At 49.1% G+C, this 19,755-nt stretch overlaps 3 protein-coding genes across 9 annotated transcripts; 2 read left to right on the forward strand and 1 right to left on the reverse strand.

Moving 5' to 3' along the window:
* The first annotated feature begins 3,118 nt into the window (after positions 1-3,118).
* CBY1 (chibby family member 1, beta catenin antagonist) lies at positions 3,119-6,302 on the forward strand. Of its 5 annotated transcripts, none has more exons than XM_048300818.1 (5): positions 3,119-3,221; positions 3,839-3,948; positions 4,626-4,728; positions 4,813-4,928; positions 5,743-6,302. In XM_048300818.1, the coding sequence occupies exons 2-5, from the start codon at positions 3,871-3,873 to the stop codon at positions 5,821-5,823; spliced, it is 378 nt and encodes a 125-aa protein (XP_048156775.1). In that variant the 5' UTR covers positions 3,119-3,221; positions 3,839-3,870; the 3' UTR covers positions 5,824-6,302. The 5 variants fall into 5 exon arrangements, with proteins under 5 accessions (XP_048156775.1, XP_048156776.1, XP_048156778.1 ...); XM_048300819.1 differs by having other exon boundaries at positions 3,189-3,285; XM_048300821.1 differs by lacking the exon at positions 3,119-3,221 and adding an exon at positions 3,383-3,486.
* Positions 6,303-6,436: 134 nt separating this feature from the next.
* TOMM22 (translocase of outer mitochondrial membrane 22) lies at positions 6,437-8,353 on the forward strand. Its single transcript, XM_048300816.1, has 4 exons — positions 6,437-6,590; positions 6,690-6,808; positions 7,115-7,232; positions 7,640-8,353. Exons 1-4 carry the CDS (start codon positions 6,480-6,482, stop codon positions 7,712-7,714), a joined length of 423 nt encoding a protein of 140 aa, XP_048156773.1. The 5' UTR covers positions 6,437-6,479; the 3' UTR covers positions 7,715-8,353.
* Positions 8,354-8,575: 222 nt separating this feature from the next.
* Positions 8,576-19,223, reverse strand: JOSD1 (Josephin domain containing 1). Of its 3 annotated transcripts, none has more exons than XM_048300814.1 (5): positions 19,178-19,223; positions 17,956-18,769; positions 12,677-12,805; positions 12,365-12,559; positions 8,576-11,007 (listed from the first exon to the last, which is right to left on the reverse strand). In XM_048300814.1, exons 2-5 carry the CDS (start codon positions 18,138-18,140, stop codon positions 10,908-10,910), a joined length of 609 nt encoding a protein of 202 aa, XP_048156771.1. In that variant the 5' UTR covers positions 18,141-18,769; positions 19,178-19,223; the 3' UTR covers positions 8,576-10,907. The 3 variants fall into 3 exon arrangements, with proteins under 3 accessions (XP_048156771.1, XP_048156770.1, XP_048156772.1); XM_048300813.1 differs by lacking the exon at positions 19,178-19,223 and adding an exon at positions 19,044-19,156; XM_048300815.1 differs by lacking the exon at positions 19,178-19,223 and adding an exon at positions 19,050-19,151.
* Positions 19,224-19,755: the final 532 nt, after the last annotated feature.

Below are 19,755 nucleotides of genomic sequence, written 5' to 3' on the forward strand. Positions count from 1 at the left end.
CGGGAGGAAAGGCACATTTCTCTAGAAAGCAGTGAAACAGCTGATCTTTTATCTCTTGAGTTAGCTATAATGAAATAAAAAAAACAGAGAGAGAAAAGGAAGTGTCGGCTTTGTCAGTAAAATATAGGTGAGGTATTTAACATCTAGGATTCTAAAAGAAGGGACATCATTAGCTGCCAGCACTGGGGCAACAGGAATTACCTCACTGCTGAAAAATTTAATTGGGCAGGGAATTAATTTCAATATGCCAAAAAAGTTTTATTTTATAGGTTTTAAACTCAGTCTCATTTATCCCACCAGGCAATGTAGCAATTTTCTATACAATAACTAAAATAAATATTCTCTTTGATGTCAGAATTAGTCTAGAGTAAGTCTACTGAATTCACCAGTCAATGGGGTTTCCCTGTAATTACTGATATAACAGAGAACAATAATAATCCTGCAGTTTACATGAAAAAAGCCAAGAGGAACACTATGGAGTTAAAAGCAGCTCTGAGAACATCTAAGCTGTAGATTCTCTATCACTTGTGAACCAAAAACACTGAAGAAGATGCTCCAAATTAGGCTACCAAGAACAGCTTGGGTCTATTCCAAAATTTCCACACTGCCATGTGCTACAGCCCTATCTTCATCCTGTCAATCTCTCAGCCTTCCACCAGTGTTCCCAAAGATGTCTTCCTGGGAACATAGGCAGCCTCCTTATACAGTGACTGTACCATACAGGCTCTTCACCATTTAATGGGCTTTTGCAGTTCCTAAGGGATCTCTGTAGTTATTATCCTGGGAGAAAGAGTGTGTGCTAGGTGTTCTTTTTCCCACAGAGTGACAGACACAGAAGGATGCACAGTACTACACCATAATGCTTTTAACATAGCTGAAAATCATATGTCAAACTATATATATATCTATATATGTATGTATTTGCAATACACTGAGAGACAATGCTAGAAACAGCAACAGTCAGTTCTTGTCTCGGTATCTACCTGGTGTAGGTGGAGAAACAATGAGGAAAAGCTGCTGCCAAAATACCCTGGGAGGTTGGTGCAGTGAGGAAATTCCACAGCATTTTTCAAGGAAATGGAGTATGGCAAGAAATGAAATTTAGTCAAACCATGCAGAAGAAGAAAGATTCCTGTAGCAAATCACAGTGGAAATCAGACACTGAACCTCCTTCTCTTAGTCTCCAGGGGAAGTTTTCTGAACTCTTGTTGACAAGTCCTACCAACCATGAGACCATTCACACAGGTATTACCCACCATGGGCACAGCAACCAGGCACAGAAGGAAGCATTCACCTCACATGCCAAAGCAGTGGGGATGGGCTGCCTGGCTTTTTCCAGGTCTCTGCTCCACAGAAAGAGGCAGTCAGAGAATCACTCTGAGACCCTAGATGCATGAGACAGTTTTAGTTTTACAATAATTACAATGTGTTACTACCACAGTCACCCTGCTCAATGCAAGAACTCAAGCAACAACTGTGCTGAAACATACAGGTTTCTTCTAGGAAGGTGAACATTACTGGAAAAAAACCCCAACCAATATGAGTGTTAAGAGCTCAGTCCCTCACTATCCTGTATGGTCTTTGGCTCTGACAAGCACCCAGGTGAGCTGCCTTCATTTTTTCATTTCAAAATTGTAATTCTACGTTCTCTCAGGTTTTCTTCCAAAGTTCTCGCCCTCATTTATCTGGACCTTCCTTTCATCTTTCTTTTCCAATATATGCACACACATATGGATAGTAAATGGTGATAGAAGCCACAACTACTTCACAAATACTTTGCTGTGAACAGTGAGTTTTTATTCTACTTTTAAGGGTGTTGACTTCCCCCCCACTCCATTATAATGACTTTTCTTATTGCAAAAATCACTGCATTCCAGTGCACAGACTCTGGTACACTGGGTCAGAAGGCAACTGGTTTTATAGCATGTGTCATGCAAGAACCAGATACTGGTTAACTGGACTACCAAAAGATACTGCAACACCAGATTTTTCTTGTCTCAAGTCACCAGGTTTAACTGTGCTATTTTTCCAATTCTCATTCCAAGCGAGCAATTTTCTGGTTCACTTAAGGCAGGGTGCCAATTAAGCACTCTGGGAATGAAAGACTGTTAGATAATTTTTTTTTTCCTGGAGTATTAATACATGTACAAACCAAATTCAGATGTTGGTGATTCTTTTCTCCTCCTTTTATCTGCCTGCCCCCTTCTTTGTTTCCTTGTCTTTATTGTACCCTTTTAACTAAAGTCAGCATCTTAGTATCTCATTAATCCAAAATTTTCTAAAGAAAGCCCCAGGAAGTCCTCAACATAAGCTTTTTTAACAATGAAGCAAATAACTTCAGATCACTATTCTAACATACTGGAGAATTATTTTATAGTTTATGAGTGGCAGTTTGTCTCTGTAACATAAAAAGTGCTGGTGATACGTGTTACACACCCGTGCCATTCATTCAAAATACTATCCAAACCAACTGCCACTGCCACCTCCCATGGAATACAAGGCAGCAAGCAACACAATGAATATAAATTTATTCCGTCATGTGCAGAAAGGGAGGACTTTGCAATGTGCACAAGAAATCAGGGTGCTGGGACTGCTTCAAAGGAAGGTGTGTGAGGAGCTGCTACTGTGGAGTCACTGTCCCTGGAGGTGTTTGAGAAAAGACTGTACATGGCACCTAGTGTCATGGTCGTGTTCACACGGTGGTGTTTGGTCAGAGACAGGACCTGATGGTCTCAGAGACCTTTTCCAACCTAACTGATTCTGTGTTCTGTATGATTCTTCTCTCTCCAACTCCTCACCCATCACCCCCTGAACCCGTGCAGGCCAGGACCCCAGACCTCCTCCACTTCTTCTCCCACGTTCCCAAGCAAGGAGGGGTTCTCTGCCTAATGGCGTTTAGTTATTTATCTGCAAAAACAAACAAAAAATCCCCACCAAAATCAATTCGAAAAACTCTTCCAAGCGAGTCGAGCGTTTTAGGGAAGGTGTTAAGGAAAACGCGGTCAGCACGGCGCTACCCTGACGCAGCCCACCCGTGAGCAGAGCCCGGCCGCCAAGCCCGCTGCCCGGCCCTCCGCCCCCGTCTCCCTCCACCACAGGAGGCGGAGCGGAGATCCCGTCGCCACGGCAACGCGGCGGCCGCAAACCGCTCCCGGGACACGCGGCGGATCCCACCGGCGGCGGGCGGGGAGCGCCGGGAGCAGGCGCGGCCCGACGGAGAGGTGCGGCCCCCCCGGAATTAAGGCGAAGCTCGATGGAACAGCCCGGCCCAACCGCCCCCGCACCGTGGGGCTGACCCTACCACTGCGGCGGAGGGGGGATGGGGGGGGTATTCTTCATCGGCTCTGCTCTTGCCGAGCCCGCTGCTTTTCGCCAGTGAGATGCCGGGAGGGAAAAAAGAAAAAAGGAGCATTCCAGTAGTGGCCCGTGCGGGGAATAGCGCCCCGAGGTGCTCCTCTTCCAGCTCCTCGGCGTGCCCGTAGGGTGGTACGGCCCGTGCCCCCCGAGGTGCCGGGCCGCGTGGCGCGGGGGGTACCGGCCGAGGGCGGGGAGCGCGGGGAAGGGGGGCTGGGGGGAGGGGTCACTCCTCGCCCCGTCCGTCCGTCCGTCCTCTGTCCGCTGCCCGCCTCCGTCACGTGGCGGTGGAAGTGCGAGGGCCGTGCCCGTGGAGGGCCGGTGCTGCCTGGTGGCAGTGGCGGGGCGGCGGCCAGGACCCCCCCTCAGATCGCCATCTTGGCCTGAGAGCCGGGGGGCTCCGCCTGGGGAGAGCAGCCGCCTTGCCACATCACTGCTCTTGGCCCACAGCCTCAGACCGCTTGTGTCTCTCCTGCTCCTTCAGGAGCCCCGTGTAAGCCTGGCCAGCAGCGTGCGATGCCTCTCTTTGGGAACTCCTTCAGCCCGAAGAAGACCCCCCCCCGGAAATGGGCCTCGCTGTCCAACCTGCACCTGGTGAGTCCCAGCACCTGCGGCTTGCTGCAGGAGTGCTTCCTTGGTGGCACGGGTGGGTGGCTCCTGCTGTGTGTGCCATAATCCTTACAAGAGCTCCCGGCTGCTTCTGGGGCAGGAAAAGGTTCTCCACCACAGACTTCCCAGGGCAGTGGTCACAGCACCAAGCCTGACAGAGTTCAGGAAGTGTTTGGACAATACTCTCAGGTACATGGTGTAGCTCTTGGGGATGGTCCTGTGCAGGGCCAGGAGTTGGACTCAATGATCCTTGTGGGTTCTTTCCAACTCAGTATGTTCTATTATTCCAACTGTGCTGCTTTCTTCCTGCGGTGCAGCACCATTCCTGATCGCTGCTGACTATACATAAAGCTAGAAATGGAATAGCTCAGGGAAGAATCATCATCACCCCACTTGCAATCCAGAACTGTGCCACCGAAAACTTCTCACCAGTGGTCTCCAAGTGCAGGGAGATGAGTGTGTGGATGGGAGAAAGTGCAGGGATGGTACTGAGAGGAGCCAGTCCTCTATCTACTGCAGCAGTACATGACCAAAGTAGGATATCAGGCTCCAAGGCCATTTGGACCATCATCTTCCACTGGACTGCCAGTCACTAAGAAGTGGGAGAGCAGGGGGTGGCTCTGAAATTCTGTGAAATGCTGAGTGTGATCTTCTCCCTGCAGGATAGATCCACTCGTGAGATTGAGCTGGGCCTGGAATACGGCACCCCCACAATGAACCTTGCTGGCCAGAGCCTGAAGTTTGAAAATGGCCAGTGGGTGTCAGGTAGAGTGCAGCTCAGCTTGCTCTGGTTTGAAGTAGCCACAGTTGGCTGACAATCTGTATTTTGACCTCCTTCTTTCTTCCAAGAATCAGGAAGCTTCCTGGGGGATCGCAGGGAATTGCAGCGCTTGCGCAAACGAAACCAGCAGCTAGAGGAAGAAAACAACCTACTTCGGCTGAAAGTGGATATTCTGCTGGACATGGTGAGCCTTTGCCCAACTCCTGCATGCCCATAGCAGTGGGGATGCCCAAGCAAGGGGTGCTGGGTCCCCTGAAAAAGGCTGCTCTCACTGCACCCCACTTCCTGCTTTACCCTGCCATGCAACACAGGTATAATGGCAAGGTGCTGTGGGAGTAAAGCCTGATCCCTTCTGTGAGAAGAGGGGACAGTTTCCCCCACATCAGAGCTTGTTGAGAACACTGTGACTGAGGAGATAGAAGCCCCTGCAAGTGCCGTGCCTCTTCTTTCCCTTTCTGCACAGAATATGGCATTTTTCTTGCCACTCTGTCCTCTGCCCTAACTTTGAAACTGAGTTACAGCCATCCTCTCTGGTCACAGAAGATTAAAGCTTCCATCTAATGTCATGAGGGGTGTGACATCTATTCTGTGTGTAAACCTGTGGATGAATGAATTTCAACTTTACCCAGAGATCACAGCTTTCATGCTTAAAATCTGGAGAGACATTCAGTGAAATAGAACACACATCTCTTCTCAGGTCATAAGTGATTTAGCCTTTATGTCAGTCTGAACAAATATTTCTTTCCGTACTCTTCACGTGTTTTAAAACTGGAAGGTGGCTTTTGTGGCTGGAACACTTAGCAGAAGCCCTAGTTGCTCTCCAGGTTTTCCAGGCAAGCTCAGTGAAGTGTGAAATGGTAGCTTCCCCCTTGCTCAACAGGAATAAATTCCCTCCTGCAGGTCCTGGCTTGTGGCTGTAAATCTCGGTTGTGCTGTGAGGTTGGAAAAGCCTCACAAGCTTTTAACTCACTCCTGTTGTTGTTTGCTGTGTGTTCCAGCTCTCTGAAACCACTGCCGAGTCCCACCTGATGGAGAAGGAGCTGGAGGAGCTGAAGCAGCATAGCCGGAAAAAGAAGTGAACAAGAGGTGGCCAGGCTGGTTCTGGGTCTTGGCCCACGGGATGCTGGGGCTGGCTTGTGGCTCCCAGCCATGTTGGTACTGTGTGGAGGTACTTTGTTTCACGGGACCACGAGTGCCAAGATGCCTCCAGCGTCGTGTGGTGCCACGGGTACTGCTAATGGCTGGTTTGGCACCACAGCACTGTTAATTAACACGATTTTCCTCAGAGCACTTTACCTTAATATGTTTCCTCACTGCAGCCCAGCATAGGTACCCTATTCTTTAAAGCAGCTGGACAACGGGCGGTGGAGAAGATCTGTCTCCATGAGGGCTCCTCCTGCCTTCTCTGCTTACAAAAGCGGGGGGACCTCTGCCCGCTCCCCCTAGGGAGCCTGGGGGTGCTTGTACAAGCCTCACCGTCTGCCTTGGGCGAGCAGGATGCTCGAGTTTCTCGTTCTCGAGAGTTTTGCGTATTTCACATAAAACCTTGCAATTAAAACCGGGTTCTGAGGGTGTCTGTAACGCGTCGCGCTGCGCTGCGGGGGCCGGGGCGGGGGGCGGCCTCTGCTCCTCCGCGCCGCCAGGGGCCGCTGCCTCGCCCGGGCTGGGTGGCGGGAGGGCCGCCGCGCTTCCGGCGGCGCTCTGGCCGCCGCGCCCTCCGTCCTGTCTGGTGGCGATGGCGGCCGCGGCGTCCGTGTCCCCGGAGGAGCTGCTGCCCAAGGGCGGCGCGGGCAAGGCCGAGGAACTGGAGGACGAGCTCGAGGAGGAGGAGGAGGACGACGAGGAGGTATCGGGGCGGGCGGCGGGGAAGGCCGGGCGGGCGCGGTGACCCCGCGGGGCGCGCAGGGCCGTGCGGCGGGGCCTGACATGGTGGTGCCGCCCGCAGCTGGACGAGACGCTGGCGGAGCGGCTGTGGGGTCTCACGGAGATGTTCCCCGAGAGCGTCCGATCGGCGGCCGGGGCTACGTTCGACCTGTCGCTGACGGTAGCGCAGAAGATGTACAGGTGAGGGGGCGGCGGGCCTAGCGGGAGCCCCTCGGAGCAGGCCCGGCGGGCAGAGCGGGGGCGCGGGGCGGCTCCGCCGGCTTTCGCGGTGGCTTTGCTGCTGGTAGCGCAGTGCGGGGCCTGCGGGGAGCGGCAAGCCACGTTTTTTGTTTATGGGCGGCGTGGGAAGGGCGGGGATAAGGGGATACCCTGGAGCTCGGGGTTGGATATGGGGGAAGGCTGATGGTTGAGGCACGGAAGGGAAGCGCGGGATTGTGCCAATAAGTGGCTAAAGAACTGATTCTTAATGTTCTTTCTCCTTGGTAGATTCTCTAGGGCAGCTCTGTGGATTGGGACCACCTCCTTCATGATTCTGGTTCTTCCTGTCGTCTTTGAAACCGAAAAACTGCAGATGGAGCAACAGCAGCAGCTGCAGCAGCGACAGGTGAGGCAGGAAGGCCCAGCCCTCTCTGCCGGCCCTGCAGAGTTGGCCGGGAGTGCCTGCATATCCCGCTGTGAGCAGCTGCTGAGGGAGCTTGGGAAGAAGGGTGCAGTCTGTTGTGTGCTGTGGCCTCACTCATCCCACCAGCTGCTCTGTCTGGATGTTCTAACAGGACAATCGTGCCCAGTTGCAGTGCCAGGCTGGTGGCAATCCCATCCTGGCTTTCACCAGCCAAAATCTGCTGTGAGGGGCTGAAACGGGGGCTGTTGTCGGGCACTGGTCTTGGCTGCTGCAGCAGGCGTGGGACTGGTGCTGCAAAGTGCTACCAATACTTGGCGGGGGGGGGGGGGGACACCATGGGAAGGCATCTTGTGTCCTTGAAACCCCTGAATTGATTGTTTTCTTTCCAGATCCTCCTTGGACCCAACACAGGGCTCTCAGGGGGAATGCCAGGGGCCCTGCCTCCACTGTCTGGAAAAATCTAATTTGCGGGAGCTGAGTTGGATTCGTATCAAGTGGGAAGACCTTGCGATTATGATATATTGAACTGTTGATTTGTTGGGCCAGGGCATTTTTTTCTTTTTATTTTTGCTTCTCCTTTGGGACATTGACCTGTTCATAACAAGGGAGGGAAGCCCCCCTCTGGACCTGATGATGGCTCCTGTCTGCATCCCCCTCTCCTTTAGAAATCATGAGTATTTCCTTTTATTCAATCAGTATGCCATAACCAGTTACAGACTTGGACCGGGGGAGCTCCTCTGCCAGCTTCTTGCCCCCACAAAACACCCCGGGGCACAGGTCAGGCTTTGAAAAGCAGCAGTCAGACAGAACAAATGCTTTCCTGCCTGATTTGGAGCTGAAGGACAGTGGTGGACAGCAGAGGAAGGAGGGGTGCCGGTGGCAATCAATACCCCATGGAAAACACTCTTTGGGAAGATGCACCTGCAGAAACACTTTCACTGCAGCTGTGTGTGTGTGTGAGAACCGAGGGAGCAGCAGGCCAGGTTTGAGACGATCACATCCATGCAGATTCTCTGCCTCATGAAGTAGAACAGACATCAGCTGCGTATTTTTTTGTATGGAATATTAAATAAATCCAACCTGAGCAGTGTGGTTTTAATAGATGTCCTTGAGGGAGGCTCAGTTCTTTCAGAGCTGTCGGGGGATTTCTGGGTAGGGATCTCTCCATTTCATGCACAGCCTGGCAGTGCGGAAGGCACCAACGTGGCTTTGTCACCTTCAGAGGGGTGGGGAAGCCTTGCGTGGCTTAAGGGAATTCTCAGGGAGGTGATGTTACCTCAGCACCAGTGCCCGCCGTTCAAGGTTCTTAACTCACAAAAAGGTGGTTTTATAACCAAAGAAAAAAAAATTTATTTATCCTTTACATACTTTGTTACAGAACAATTCAATTGAACGTACAGAAGTGATAGGACATTTATATGGAAACTTTTTTTTTTTCCATTTTTAATATTTGGTTAAACAAAATACATCTCTGTAAACAAACCCAAGGCAAGGCTCTAACAAAACCAAACAAGCAAGAAAACAAAGAGGGGCTTCCCCACTCCCGAGCAGTGGGACTGGACCAGCTCACCCACCCTCGGGCACAGCAGCCTCACCTTCCACGGGGATGTGATCATACACTTTCCCTTTACCTGAGCAGCTGGATCACACTGTTTCTCCCCCGGGAAAGCAGCTGACATACAAGGAGAGGAAAGCAGCCCCAAAGTATTTTAAAACATCTTTGCATATTGTGCACTGATCCATTGGCTTGCAGTTTCCATGCAAACAGGGTTTTTCTCCAAAGTGCAACTTCAATCAGCATAGAAAATGTTGCTGTTGAGATTAATATTTTCCCCTCTTGAAGAAATGGCTTCAAGTCAGGAGCAGAATGCCTGCAGGCTGAACATCCTGCCTGGAAAGTGTTTAAAAACTCTGCCAGCTGGTATTGGTCATTGGAATGTGTTACGAAATAGGACTTTTTAAAACGTTAAGAGCCATTTGCCCTTGACTATGGGAGGCTGTGCTCAATGGACTGCAAAAGAGTGCTTGCCAGGTGTCCAGGGGTCAGCAAACACCATCGTCCCGTCCTCATGTGGCCTCTCTTCTCTGTTGGGATGGTGCCATTTAGGTGGTCTCTCAGGTTCGAGCACCTGCTCATGCGTTTGCAGAGCTCTGAAGAGAAAAGTAACTGAGAAAAGGTCGTTACAAGCCCTCCTTTCACCAGCTCAAACATCAGTGATGAGTTTCCTGCATGATGGAACAGGATTCTTCGAGCTCCATCAGGTCCCAGAGGTTGCCGTTCAACCAAGACATGTAAAGATGGAAGCAAACAGCAGCTCAGCCAGGAAGCGCTAAACACAATGAGTCAGTTCCAAATTCACCATTTCTTCCTCCTGCCATGGAAGGCATGGCTGAGCTACAGCTCGCCTGGGTGACTGGGAAACAGCTGGTGGAGATTCCTCTTGGTGTCTCCATGTCTAGTCTCTCTTCCCCATGGAAGGCAGGAAAAAGCAATTCACCCATTAATGGAATGTTTGTTGGCCAACACTAAAGGAGAGGTTGGTTCAACTACCAAGCCAGGGTGTTTCCAATGCCTGAAAGTTCTGGTGGACCCTCTGTAGCTCCCACACCAGCGGCTGGTAGCAACAAGAGGGCAAAACTGACTGCTATAAAGGCTTCCCTCCTCAGCCCATTTTTATTTTATAACTTGACCTCTTTCATTTCACATGATATCCGTGACTGTAGGCTAGACTTTTGGAGAGAGGAAAATAAAGGGAATTAATTTCTTTGAAAACCTCTTCAGCTTTATTCCTCTCTCCAAGGAGTCCCTAAACTACTGGGTGACCATGCAGAAAACCAAAATAACTGTTAAAAAATACTAAGAAAAACCCTACCGTAGCATGAAGAAACCTAAGCAGACTGTGGCCTCTCTTCAGTCCAGAAACTTGATACTCCTCAGTCAGCCTGTGCTTGCTGTTTCCATGTGACCTTAGCCAGACACACACTGCCAAACAACCGCTCACCACATACATAAATCCTTGGAGACCCTGGGGAAGAATCCTCTAGCTACCTGAAGAATTTCTTGGAAGATGACACTGGTTTTATTATTGTTTCCTAATTCCTGGCACAAACCAGCCCTAAGAAGCAGAAGGTCGTGCTGAGCACCGTACCATTCCTAGTGTTTTGAGTGTCCTGAGAGACCCTTAGGAATTGCAAATGTCTTCACGACAACTTGTTTTGGAGGGAGAGAACTGTAAAGAGATGGCAGCGTGCTCAGCCCCTGCTCCTTCCTGACAAGCGCTGGAGGGAGCAGCGTCCCACCACACGCAGCCTTGAACCACACGGGGAAAGGGAAGCCAAGGGTTTCCAGGCACTCTTTCCCCCAACCCAGTTCTTCAAAAGCACGATGCCTTCCAGCTGGCCAAAGGGCACTGCAGCTCATCAACCTTGTAATTAAAGTGATTGCCTTCCAGTTTCCTCCACTCTGCCCTCAGTTCTTCCCCACCCACCACCCCCAATGTCCTGCTCCACTGCCCTATTGCACCAAGGAAGGAGGAGAAGAGCCTAACAAAGGAAATTCCAGACGAGAAGAGTCGGGGCACCCATTATCCAGGTTTTAGGACATCAGGAGTTTGGTAAAGGGGAAGAACTGTAGTGGGAGGACAGAGTCAGCCCAGGTCACACGTCAGCTCTCCAGGTCTGATGTGCTTCCACCTCCTCTGGCACCACCAACAGGAGTTCACAGTTCTTTCCTCTCAGCTGGTGTTTCAAAAATTTCCTATCATAAAGAGAAAGATCAACAAATGCTACTGAATTTAGAACTTTGTCATCTGCAACAACAACTAAATGCAACTAACTATTCAGATGTGACAAGAAATGGGGGGAAACCCCCAGTCTTTAGTTACTTTATGACAGAAAAAACCCACAAACAAACTTGCCCCAATAGATTCAGCCATCTCTACCCAGAAAATTCTCAGAATCAGACAGACATTATCTTAACCTCAGCAGAGATGAGTCTATATAGATGCTACTTTCTTACTTGCCAAGGTAGGAAAAACAGAATTAAAACCAAGTTTAGTTTCTTCATATTTCCAAGATCAAGAATCGCACCGTAACTTAAAATAATTCCAACAAATCTGGGAAAAATCTTTTCCTTGTGAAAAAAGAACACCCCATCATTTAGATGTCCTTAGTAGCAGTGTATCACCTGGTCATTTGACGTGTTTTTTAAACCCCTTTCTGCACCTAAGCTTTTTCTAATACCAAACTTGGATTACACTTCCAATAAATACAAAAGTCAAATCAATGTTTTCTCCAATATCCTTTGGTCCAGATGTCCAAAACTCCCAGTAGAGAAAGCCCTTATTTATTGCTGAAGAACAACAGACCTAGGATAAAATCCACCAGAACCTCTGCACAGTAGTTTCATAAGAGAGTCACTTTACTCCAGAAATTTACCAAAACTTCAGTGGCATGGCTGGCTCTGCAAGTACTACACAAGTGCAATCCCTATCTCAAAACAAGTCTAGTCAAGGCACCAAAGCTGCTAGTAGGATTTACAGCATGATGGAATGGAAACCAAACAGCAATCAAGAGCAGGTGAAAATTTACAAAGTATTTACAACGACTATCTTGTGTTAAGATTGAAAAGGGAAGGGGAGCCAAGCCGAAAGGGCGGCATATGCTTACATAGGAAAAGTTATTCCTAACAAACAGCTCTCACTGCTGTCAGGGATAAGGTTGCACTTTTAGTCTGGAAAGCCTTTTGTTGGAAACATACAGATTGGTACTACAGAGGCAAAGAATGCTGAGACTCTCATGTTCGAGGAGGGAGCAGGGCATAGCACATCTTGTTGCAGGTGTCACCCACTAATACCAGAGGTGGCCTCTACCTTCACCACTGACAGAGCCAGACACGTAAAAGGCCAAGTCGAGCTCTCCTGAGCTCATAGGGACACCACTGCCAAAACATTTCCCTAGCTTTGCACAAACGGGGCATAAATCCAAGTGGAGGCACAAGAACCTTATTACTCTCAAATTTTTACAATTGAAGGTCAGCCATACATGTTTCAATCGCCAGCTGTTTAAGGATGGATTTCTTACCTCCAACAGGGAAGGATTTGAGGAAATCCTACCTGAGCTCACTTTCACCTCCAATCCACTCGGGCACCTTGAGCTTGGAGTCGAGGTTGTAGTAGGTGCCTCCCACCTCTCGGACACAGATCCAGTGCTGTCGCTTGAGGGGGAGCTTCAAGGGGCCCCAGCAAAGGCTGGAGGGCAGATTCATGATGAAGCCCATCACGTTAGACAGGGCAATGGCGTTAACATCCCTGTAAGAGTGCAGAAAACAAGACATCAACAAGATTACGTTCTGGTGCTCTGACTTCAATCTCTTTCTCATTTTTACAAACAGTAGCCGCCTCCAGAATTACACAACTTGTCAGTACCTGCGCTTATCCCACCAAACCGCCTCGTAGCCTTTGGTCTGAAGTGCTGCCATAATCACGTTCACATCATAGTTCCCATTCCCCAGCATGCTCTTCTTGTGGGGGGTCACCATAGTGTTGGGAGACAGCCTGCAAACAGAAGAGGACACTGCTCTAGCAGGTGTCTGCTGAACCTGTACTCCACAGCTGGAAAGGGACTACTTGCCGTATAACTTGAAGCCCATTTTCAGGGGTTTTGTGTTTAAATGCAAACTATTCCATCCCTCCTTATCCCTCATCAAATGGGCTGAGGGAACTAAGTAATACATTAAGAATAACTTTGATGCCTCCAAAAATCCTGCCTTTGATGTAAAAGATATCACAAATCTCTTCCCCCCTGGCCCTTGGACTGGTACTTCTGAAGGATGCTTCAATTATGATTTTTCCTCAATTTACAGTTGGAGTAAATGCCAGTTTGCTATTTAGGACAATGGCTATTACAATTTCAAGAGTTCAACAGTCAACACCAGTCTTGAAGACTGGATGAGAAAAAGAGGCAGGGGAAGTTGGCTGCAGGAAAGGTTGTTCTTCTTTCTCCTCCACTGGTAAATGAAAGTATTCAGACACAAAGCTGTGAAGACACTTGGCATTGGGAGCTTTCTAAAGTGTTGCTGCTGCTTGATGATAAAAAAATATCTGCTGCTGCAGGTAGCTAAACAGATAATCCTGATGCGAACAAATCTCTTCAGCTTTGACCTCTAAGTTTGCTTAGACATCAATTGCATCACAGCATCTAAAAATGCTGAACCACAGTCCATCATGTTCATATAACCACAGAATATCCTGAGTTAGAAGGGATCCACATGGAGTCCAACTCCTGGTCCCAGACAGGACAGCCTCAAGGATCATACCATGTGCTTGACAGCATTGTCCAAACACCTCTTGAACTCTGTCAGGCTTGGTGCTGTGACCACTTCCCTGGGGAGCCTGTTCCAGCGCCCAACCACCCTCTGGGTGAAGAACCTTTTCCTAATATCCAATCTAAACGTCCTCTGACATTGCTTCATGCCATTCCTTCAGGTCACCAGAAAGGAGAGATCAATGCCTGCCCCCCCACCTCCCCTTTGTGAGGAAGCTGTGGGCTGCTATGAGGTTACATGCCAAAATATACAACAGCCTTTGCACAAGTTCAGATAACGGATATGAGACATAACATGGAGATGCGTGGCAAAAAAGCCTGTTAGCCATTTTTATGGTTTTATGTTTCCCCCCTCTGCCTAAGAAATTTTCTAAGGAGGGAAAACAGGATGTATTATTATGAAGATGACAGCTGGAAAAGCAAGCACGGGGGAAACTGGGAACAGAGAATAGCAAAGTCACTTAATGCCAGTCCAAAGAAAGTCAAGCCTCAGATGAGTTCTGTTGTGGTAAGTTGCTCTTTCCATTGATAAGGACTCTATTAATTCTGCTAATGCAAAGTTCAGATTTCATATCATCCAAACATCCACGTTTTACCTGTCTCCCCCTCCTGTGAACTCCATCCCCAAAACTCCTAATGTTCCTGCACGTTTTTCACTCGGCCTTTATTTAGCACACTGCATATTCTGCAGGCGTATTTCATCCACTGAAAATCCCTCAGCCCTTCTGCATTCCTGCCCTTGTTACTGAACAAATTATATTTCTTTAAAAAGGCGTCCATGCAGCAGTGGAGGAAGATGTTGGAAAATTCTTTTTAACTTTAGCACAGTAGTGTTTGATCCCCATATCTGTGACTAATGATTCATTTTGTACCATATAGTACTCTGTACAAATGCCAGAGATTAATGTGGCTTTCTGTTAACTCCCTACATCTGTGACTAATAGTCTTGTACCAGCTAGCACTTCCTTATTTACCTATATCAGGGATTAAGATGTACTAGCAGATGTCTTAGTTTTGGGAACAAAGATAGAGTGCCAGGGCAAAGAATGATAAGAGAAGTGCATTGTGACCTGACGACATTCTTGAGATATTCTCAAGGAGAAAAGATTCATTAGAGGGTCCAGAACCATAAATGGAAAATTTGGGGAATGGGATGTTCCCAAACGACCATCAAAGACCCTCAAAAGACCCCTACAGATATCCAAATAAATCCATGGAAATAATTAACATATATGCATGTATTCAGGAAATGTAATGCATATGTAATAGAAATGCAGTGAATATACACTGGTTTCATGCATATAACCTGGTCTGTTAGGCTGCCGGGTGCACGTTAGGTGGAGCAATCCCCGTGCACCCAGCACACTGAATAAAGTAATGTCAGCTTTCTTACCTAACCAACTGGTTGGAGAGTTTATTTCTGTTTTCAGTGACACCCTGACAGCATAAGGCATTTGACAAGAAGAAAGCAGTGGATTTAATACGGAGTTTCAGAGCAACTATGGCTGGAGAGGCTACTGACAAGTAGCTTTTGGCTTCAGCCTGAGTTTTTCTGCAGTGGAGCAGTCTGCAGCAGAACAGTCTGGGAAGTGAGTTCACCACAGAAGGGAGAGGAGCCCATAGTACCATGGTAAGAGGAAAAGCTGTTAATATCCACCGTGGGGCTGTATTTTACTAATCACAGAGATAGAACCTGCAGCTTGTCACAGCTCTTCCAGAACCTCCATAAAGTTGGCTGCAACTAATTCCTCAAGATCATTGTTTCAACCTACTAACCCTACTGAGCGCCAGTGAGCAAGGAAAGCCTTACAATTCAGAGAGCCCTTTGGGCTGCAGAAGCACCCTCTCATGGCACCACTTGACAGAGACAAGTTTATTCAAGAGCTGAAAGAACACATGCATCTTTGTTCCTCCACATAAGTTCCAGAGCCCCAGAAATGCGATGAAGTGACCAGCATGGGCAACAAAAAACTGGCACCTGTGAGCAAACTTGCACCAAGAACCACCTCAACTTCTTGACTCACACATACCTAAGTAGGGTCCACAATCATGAGCTAAAGTATTCTGACTAGGCAAGGAATTAAATTGTTGGTTTGGTTTTTTTTTATCTAGCCACTAAGCTGAGGAAGACTGACAAAGTTGGACAGAAATCCAGGTAATAATCCTCCTGATCTTTCTCCATCAGAAACTTCCACTAACATGTTGTCTTAACACAAGGGGCTCCAAGATTCCTGCGTGCAGCTGTCTTTCCTAAGCAGGTCTCAATACGCAGACTCCAGTGAAGCAAAGAGATTTTGTTTGTATCTCCACGCAACACTTGGAACATTCAATCACACTTCCTGCAACAAAAACCAGACGAACATCAAAAAGGTATTTCTTGTTTTAGAGGAAAGAGGAAAGAAAGACTACAAAATCAGAGGGGTGCCAGGACCAAGTTTTGGCATACGCTTGAGATGATAATCATCAGACTACCCTGGCCTTACATAATAGGATGCAGCAAAAAGGAAGCTAATGATTAAGCAATGTGGTTCAATCATTCTCCAAGGAATGTGGTAAAAGCTAGAGAGCTTATTTGTGATTTTGTTTCCTTGTCAACACTGGGTTCAAAAATCAGACCTCAACATTTTTGTAGGTTATTAAAAATATTCATCAGTCCTTTATCAATACATAGAATATGAGTGGACACAGGAAAGACAAGTGACATACAAAGGGCAACTAAATCCACGCTTCTTAAAGGGAAGTCAAAGAGCCACACACCAGTAGTCACCCAACAGAAATAGAAAGGCAGCGGCAATTCCTATGCATATCTTATAGTTCATCCATTTCCAAGAGGAATATCCATGTATAATTTCATACTACCATGGGGCTGAATCAATCTGTGTATCTTGATGTGTGTATTAGGATGGAACAACTCCATGTTGGAATGAAAGATAAACTCTCCCTTGTAGGGAAAGAGGTCCAACAAGATTAATATCCAGTCTTTTTCTGAGAGGTTTCGTGCTGCACACTAATTCTGTCTCACCAAACACAATGAAAGCCAACTAATTAGATCATCACACTCCTTCTACCACATGAACTGCCTTTGTTTGCTTCAGGCCAAGAGCAATCCAGCTGTGATTAAGATTCTGACAATTGCTGCTCTGGAACAAAACCACAGTGTGTTTACGCTGGACAAGGAGTGCCTTGAGCCTGCCATGGACCAGCTCCACTCCACCAGCAGGAGTTTTATCTACAATGCTATAATGAATAGCATCTTGATCGGATATTTGCTATTGTCCTTCACCACATTTCTTTTGCCAAAGACCGGCATGAGCTTGATGAATCAAGCACGAGTTTCATAAATTTGCCAGTTGGCATGAGAGCAGCAACACACACACAGCTTCCTGCTCATCAGCACAGGGTACCGCAATTGCTTTGTCCCACAGCACCTGCTGCCATGACGTGTGATCTCCCACCTGTCACCAACATAAGATGCTGGCAACAGCTGGTAACAGGTATTCAGCCATAATTTACACCATGTTGACAACACCTGCAGGTTGAGTATCAGAGGAGAGCCCTTCTCCTACATCATCACTTAGCTTCATCAGTGGTGGGTTACCAGAACTTGGGCTCATGCAGGAGAATTTCCACAAAGCATCAAAACACCACAAGATAAACACTGAGCAAAATATGATCTATTGCACAGGCCACATTAATAATTTATATTCATCCCTATAAAACTCAAACCCACTTTATTAATTATCTGAAGCTGCTGGGAAACATTTAGCAATGCCACAGGAAACAGGCATCCAGCTACTGAAATTAAATCCAGTTTGAAAGAGTACATAGGGTCTTTCTGCATGGGGAAAAAAAGACCATAATACTTGAAGAACTTCACTGAACCTCTTGAATAAGGAGTCACTCATTTGGCAAAACTCCTAATTTTCAAAAAACTGACAAGTGTTGCAGTACTAAGCCAGTAAGTTTTTACGATGACCTGCTGCCTTCATTCTCCCAAGGTAATCCCCAAATCCATTATTAACATCAACATAATTTATCTACACAAGGCAAAGGCAAAAATATGGAAGACAGGTAGAGGATGCATTAAGATGAGTAGGGAGGAAGACAGGACTCCAACCACGTGACAGCATCTGCAATAAAGCCCTTGGACCCAAAACTGGCAGCCAGAAAAGGTTAAGAAACAAGTAAAATGAGAAAGAACTTCTGCATGGAGAGGAAAAAAAAAAAGGCTGGAGTTAAAAAAAACCCAAGATGCATTCAGTTCAAAGCAGTGGCACAGCCTTAATCCCTTCTTTTCTATTTCCCCCCAAATAACACCTGATAATTCCTCCAATCAGCAGAGGACAAGGGAAAGCTAGTGTCAGTACAGAGAGCATCGTACCTCTGGAAAATCTCCTGCAGGGTTTCCCTAGTGAAGGCGTTGCTGTCCTGGAAGACGTTGTTGAGGGCATGGAGGGCGCACAGCTCCCTGCGTTGCTTCTCATGGTAAATATGCTGTGGCGGTAGCTGGGATGGCTCTGGAGATTCCGATTTGGTCTTGTCACCTTTCCATGGCACACAACTCATTTTCTCGATGGGTGGATGGGGAGTAGGTGGTGAAAAATGAAGGAGGCTGAAGTTTCTGCCTCCACAGTCACAACAGCAGCCCACTGCCCCTTTCTTTTGTGGGCAAGCGCTGCTTCCAGCTTACAAACCCTCCTCTTGTGCTTCAGTTTATTCAGTAATTGCCTCTGACGGCTGGTTTTAAAAACCACATGAAGATCTGCAACGTATTTTTCCTCCCTCCTCCCATACCCCATAAAATGTAGTATTTCCCTCCCCTCCACAGAAAAAAAATTAAAATGTCAAAATATACAGTTCTCCTTAGTGTAAAGGTACCAGCTGGAATTTATCACATCGCTCCTTTTCTTCCATCTCCTTTGGTCTATAGTGCCACTAAAAAAGGTACCCAGACCACGTCAGAAGGAGAGGCCCACCCGCAAAGTGCCAAAGGGGAGAAGATGAAGCCAGCACCTGGTGCTGCCTATGGGAGCACAGGGTGGTTAAGCACTTATCAGCTGCATTCTTCCATTCCTTTGGGAACTACTGAATCCTGACAGGAAGATGCCAACAGCTCGGGAAAGGAAACCGCCTCTTGCTAGGCCACGAGAAACCCAAGTCCAGGCTGCGGGGAAGGCGATTCCTCACAGGTCACCCTGCGCTCCGACAAAGGGAAGTCTCCGTTAGCAACGAGAAGCAGCACAAAACCCGTGGGAGCGACGATAGGGCAGGCGGGACCAGCCCCACGGCCTGCCTCGCACCTTTCCTCCCCGCCCCTCCCCACCCTACGTCCTCACAACCACCACCACCACCACCACCACCACCAAAACAACAACAACAGCAGCAGCAACCCGTGCGGGAGCCGCTTCCCACGACCAAGGCCCAGCGACCCCCGCAGCCCACCGCGCTCAGGAGAGGCCCCCGTCTAACCCCCACCCAGCCCTTCGGGGCTCGCTGCCGGGCCGAGGCGCCCTCCCTTCCCCTCGGGAGGGTTCGAGGCGCCCCGCCGGGCCGGGCCGGGCCGGGCCGGTCGGGTCCCGCCGCCGCCGCCACCTCCTCCTCACCGCCCGCTCGGCCCCTCGGGCCCCCCCGCGCCGGCGCACGCGCGCGCCGCGCTCCGCTCGCGCCGCTGTCGCGCACGCACGCACACACGCGCGCGCGCCCCCCCGCCCCCCCGCACGCGCCGGCGCCGGCCCCGCCCCCTCTGGCGTCAGCGGTAAAAGGAGCCGGGACGCGGGCGAAAGCGGTCTCATCGCCCGCTGAGTAAACAAACATAAATCCTCCCCCGGCTTCCTTCTGTGCACAAGGCTGGCGCTTGTGGCGGTGGTGCGTGTGTGTGGCCAGGCGGAGGAGCAGGCCAGGCAGCTTCCCCCGCCGCAGGGGTCACCTGCCAGCCCGCAGAGCCCCTCAGCCGGAGGGGTTTCCTCGCTGGCGCTGGCGTCCTGCCTGGCGGCCCCCGCCGGCGGAATGAACACTGTGGGCTCGCATGGCGAGCAGGCGTAGGGGTTTTCTGTCGGGAGCCCAGGGCGGGAGGGGCGGCGGGGTCCTTTGCGAGCCCCGGGAGCTGGCGGCACGACGGGCCGGGACAGCCGGTCCCGCGGACTGCAGGAACAGCCGGCGCGTTCCCAGCCTGTGCCATTGG

The sequence above is a fragment of the Corvus hawaiiensis genome, chromosome 4 (genome assembly GCF_020740725.1).
Source record: "Corvus hawaiiensis isolate bCorHaw1 chromosome 4, bCorHaw1.pri.cur, whole genome shotgun sequence".
Classification (NCBI taxonomy): domain Eukaryota; kingdom Metazoa; phylum Chordata; class Aves; order Passeriformes; family Corvidae; genus Corvus; species Corvus hawaiiensis.